Below are 4,508 nucleotides of genomic sequence, written 5' to 3'. Positions count from 1 at the left end.
ACCTAATAGAGAGATTAGTATGATTCAAATGTTGTATCGTAAAAATTAGATCCAATCAATCAGGATCTAGTCCTTATCTCTATGTTGTGATTGTACCTGTATAAATATAATTGAATATATCCCTATGGGATCGCTTATGCCAAAATACCCTCTTCATAACCTTCAAACTTTATATTAATACATTCTCATCCCAAAAAAATAAACATTTGCAATAATTTTAGCCAATTTGGTTAAATTCAGCCGAACTTACACAAAATCTATATCCACTTTTGCCAAAAGATCTATATACTTACAAGAAACACGAAATCTTAAAAAAAAAAAAAAAAAAAAAAAAAAAAAAACCAAAATCGAATGCGCCATCTTGAATGAATCCTATTGATGATTAGTTCGAAATTAACATCCCCCGGCATGCACGCTTTCTAGTGCCATTTCTCCAAACAAATACGGTGAGTTAGCTTTATTGGTAGTATCATCATTATAAATCTTCGTTGTTGCTCTCTCAACAGCTTGAAGAACATCCTCCTTGGTCACAAAATCAACACCTAATAACATACCCAATCATAATCAACACATTGCTATGTCTAAACAGTACTTAATGTTAAGTATTGAACAAACCTCTACGAGCAGCAAGCAATACAGCTTCATTAGCTATATTTTCAAGATCAGCCCCAACTAACCCTGGTGTACGTGAAGCAACAAGGTCACAAATGACTTGTTTGTCCTCCTTCATGGGCACCTTCTGTAAATATAAAGCAAAAATCTTTCTCCTTCCATCTTCATCCGGTTTACCCACAACCACTTTCCTAGAAAACCGACCCGGTCTCATCAAAGCAGAATCCAGTAACTCGGGTCTGTTAGTAGCAGCCATAACCACCACACTTGCACCCTTCTCAAATCCATCCATCTCAGTCAAAAGCTACCACATTAAAGACCACATTTCATGTCAACAATTTCATTGTTTAACTTTGGCCATGAGCATTAAATTAAAATTATATTTACCTGGTTTAAAGTCTGGTCACGTTCAGAATTCATAGTATTTCCACGTTGCCCTCCAACAGAATCTATCTCATCAATGAAAATAATAGACGGTGAATGTTTTCTCGCCTCTTGGAAAAGATTTCGAACACGGGCAGCCCCTTTACCAGCAAAAACCTCCACAAATTCACTAGCAGACATCGAGAAAAACGTCACGTCAGCTTCTCCGGCCACCGCACGGGCCAACAATGTTTTTCCGGTTCCCGGGGGACCCGCAAGCAGAACCCCCCGTGGTAACTTTGCCCCAAGTTTCATATATCTACTATCTCCTTTAATGCATAAGACAATCTACAAAAGTTCAACACTCATGTAGGATTAATCTCTTTCATCATTCATATCCCATGTCATAATAAGGAAAGGGGACAAATTAGTAAACTACCTCGAGAAGTTCAGCTTTGGCAGCATCAACTCCTTCCACGTCATCAAAAGTTATGGATTGTTTCTTACTCGGTTTTCTATTTTTAATTTCTTCAGAACTTTGCAAACCCTTATGGTAATACCAAAATTGCCAGATATTAATCCAGGCAGGGGCTATAACAAACAGGTTAAACACGAACATTTTCATCGAGTCGTATGAAAGCTGCCGTGTCAATGGGCAGACCAAGAGGGCACAAAAAAAGATGTCCTTCATTGCTCTGGATAAATGCTCGGAGGCAACTATGCAACATGATGCTTGTTGTTTTGGTACAAATGCTACAAGTGCACAAAAAGAAACTCCGACCATAACCATGTATATCTTTCGACTCAATTTGCCATCAGACATCCTTGTTGTTTTAGGAGTTTTTCTTTTCGCCTCTTGTGTGTCTGCAATGTAACTCAAGAAAATTATGCAATGAATTTCTGTTGTCAATGTAATCACACATTAAAGAAAAAAATTGCATACCATCTTCGGTCTCTGCAACAACACTAGTATTGTCCTCTTTGGCCACCCATTGACACACAAACTTCACAGGTGTTGCAGATAATCAGTAATGCAACGGTATATATAAGTCATATATATATATATATATATATATATAGGTTCAGGTTCATTTGAGACTATTCTAATACATAAAATATTCTAAATAGAATATTACACTGATATATTCTAAAAAATAATTTTAAAATGCAAAAATCTAAAAATTCTTTTTTTTTAAATATTATTTTCGGAACTCGAATTAATTAAAAAAAATAAAAATAATAATAAAAAAAATCCTTTTTTTTTAAAATACGTGAAATATTCTAAATAGAATATATTACACTGTACATATTCTAAAAATAATTTTAAAATGCAAAATAAATAGAAAATTCAAAAAAATCTATTTTTAAATATTATTTTCGAAACTTGAATTAACTAAAAAAAATTTTAAAAAAATAAAAAAATGCGTCTCACGATCTTACAAAATTAGGCCGTCTCACATGAACCTAACCTTATATATATATATATAAAGTACCCATGTCCCAAAACTCCAAAAGTTTTGATTCTAGAAATTCAAACATTTAACTTTACAAACTATAATTATCATAACTGTCTACAATCAACATTATTCTTGTTAGTTTTTGGAATTCAAAACCAATTCCCTTCACTAGACAGAGAGTAGGATTTTGACTTTTATGAATGTACGAAGTCAAAAATTGGCTGCTACAAATCACCTGATTATACTATATACCATGAAACAAATATTGGCGAGAATTATGCACCTAAAACGCAAATTCATGCAGAACAGATTAATTTAACAATAAAAATACAGTCCACGAACCTTTGTACCCTTTTGCACCACATCATCCCAACCCGACAAAGGGCCCCAAAAATCAGCGCAGTTCATGTTGCCACCAAAACCGTTATTTTCCTGGATGCGGAAAATCGTGAAAAGAAAAACAGAACCTAAGAGAAAGAACATGGTGTATATGACTGCATAAGATTAGGAGATGCAGCATGCATGCATATGAAAAAGAAAAAGAAAAAGTATTTCGGTTGACCTTTTTAAGGACTGGAGTGATGGGCACTGCAGCATGGTTCGAAGAAAGACGAAGAGACAGAGGGCGCGAGGAAGAGGATGTTGGCGGAGTATATGAGAAACTCTTTTTAGAGCGACAAGTATTAGAGAAACCCCTTTGAAAGAGAGAAGGACGCTGTTGAGTGTATTTTAGGGCACTGATCATTAGCGGGGGGATCAACAAAAGCGGGGGGGTCAACAAAAGGTTTGCTGTCGTCGCCATTGGGGGTTTCGGTGCCTGCGCAGCGTTCAAGAAAAGGTTTGTCATCGTCATGGGCGCTTTTGATGTCTGCGCAATCATCATCGGGTGATTCAACAAAAGGTTTGCCATTGAAAAGGACAGTCTTGGAGTCTTCCGCAAAGGTTTTTAAGGAGTGAAGAAGCGTATGGTTGTGTATGGCGGGAGCCGAGCAATCGCAGACAAGAGAGACGTAGGTTTTATGTGAAATTTTTTTTTTTTTTTAACAGGGGTAAGGAAATAAGGAATGGAACTTCAATTCTTCTATAAATTCGTTTAATTTTTTGGATTTATCTCGATGAATCATAAGAATTTAATTCAATTTCATAGAAATTTATTAATAAATTTTGTAAACCAAACACGATTTTTATGAAGTTTCCTTTTTAATTTCTTCAAAATCCTACAAAATTCATGAAACAAATATACTCAATAGATTTAAAAATCCTATAAAATTAAACAAATATACTCAGCCCAATTATACAAATGAGTCAGCTCAACATTCATATAAATAGCCCAACCCTATGCTGTTATCTCGGTATAAAATCTTAGTGTTTACTTACCGTGATTTAAAATAATGGTTCTCACAGTGTAATTGGGGTTTTTAAAAATTATATATATATATATATATATATATATATATATATATATATATATATATATATATATATATATATATATATATATGAAAAATGAATATGTAGCTATTATATATGTAATATATTAGGTATAGAACCATTTAAATTGACTTCATTTTAATAATAAAAAAAACACAATTTTATTTCATTGTTAGCTTCTTTGTATATTGCTTCTGAACTCATATTATTTTTTATTTTGTAATTTATCACTAACATCTATGTATTTCAAATGTGTTTTTTATTAAACCTCTAGTAGAAGCTTCATAACTTTCCCCTACACCTACTATATGTATACTTGCATTGTTTTTTTTTTTTTGATGGACTACGGGAAGAGGTTTATCAAGTTTTTATTGAACAATTTCAATCTTTAACAATAGTTTTTTGTAATAAATTTCAATATATCAAACTACATGTAGTTGGTAAAATGTTTTTATATGCAATTTGTAGTGCAAAATTAAACTTATAAAACTCTCTAAAAAATATATACAAAGTCTAACATAAGATCTAGTAGAGTATACAAGAAATATGGTAGAGATATTTGATTGAATTTTGTTTTTTATAGTTTTATATCTAATATTAGATACATAGCAGCCACATATTCTTCAAGCCATATATATATATATA

General features: G+C 32.8%; 1 protein-coding gene across 1 annotated transcript; it reads right to left on the bottom strand.

Moving 5' to 3' along the window:
* Positions 1 to 246: 246 nt before the first annotated feature.
* Positions 247 to 3,285, bottom strand: LOC145046434 (putative inactive ATP-dependent zinc metalloprotease FTSHI 3, chloroplastic). The gene is made up of 8 exons (XM_078994722.1): positions 2,995 to 3,285; positions 2,775 to 2,864; positions 2,685 to 2,715; positions 1,415 to 1,875; positions 1,000 to 1,323; positions 616 to 916; positions 446 to 542; positions 247 to 307 (listed from the first exon to the last, which is right to left on the bottom strand). The coding sequence occupies exons 1-8, from the start codon at positions 3,283 to 3,285 to the stop codon at positions 247 to 249; spliced, it is 1,656 nt and encodes a 551-aa protein (XP_078850848.1).
* Between the last annotated feature and the right edge of the window lie 1,223 nt (positions 3,286 to 4,508).

The sequence above is a fragment of the Lactuca saligna genome, chromosome 5, assembly GCF_052625555.1.
Source record: "Lactuca saligna cultivar CGN05327 chromosome 5, ASM5262555v1, whole genome shotgun sequence".
NCBI classification, from domain to species: Eukaryota; Viridiplantae; Streptophyta; class Magnoliopsida; order Asterales; family Asteraceae; genus Lactuca; species Lactuca saligna.
Note: the sequence above shows the minus strand (reverse complement) of the source record. Positions and strands in the feature narration are given on the sequence as shown.

Bases quoted from the DNA above. Each gene is read 5' to 3' on its own strand.
- LOC145046434 (XM_078994722.1), bottom strand. From the start codon at position 3,285: ATGACGATGACAAACCTTTTCTTGAACGCTGCGCAGGCACCGAAACCC. The intron at 2,865-2,994 runs GTCAACCGAAAT...TTCCGCATCCAG, and splicing joins TCACTCCAGTCCTTAAAAAG to GAAAATAACGGTTTTGGTGG. The intron at 1,324-1,414 runs GTAGTTTACTAA...GAACTTTTGTAG, and splicing joins CCAAAGCTGAACTTCTCGAG to ATTGTCTTATGCATTAAAGG.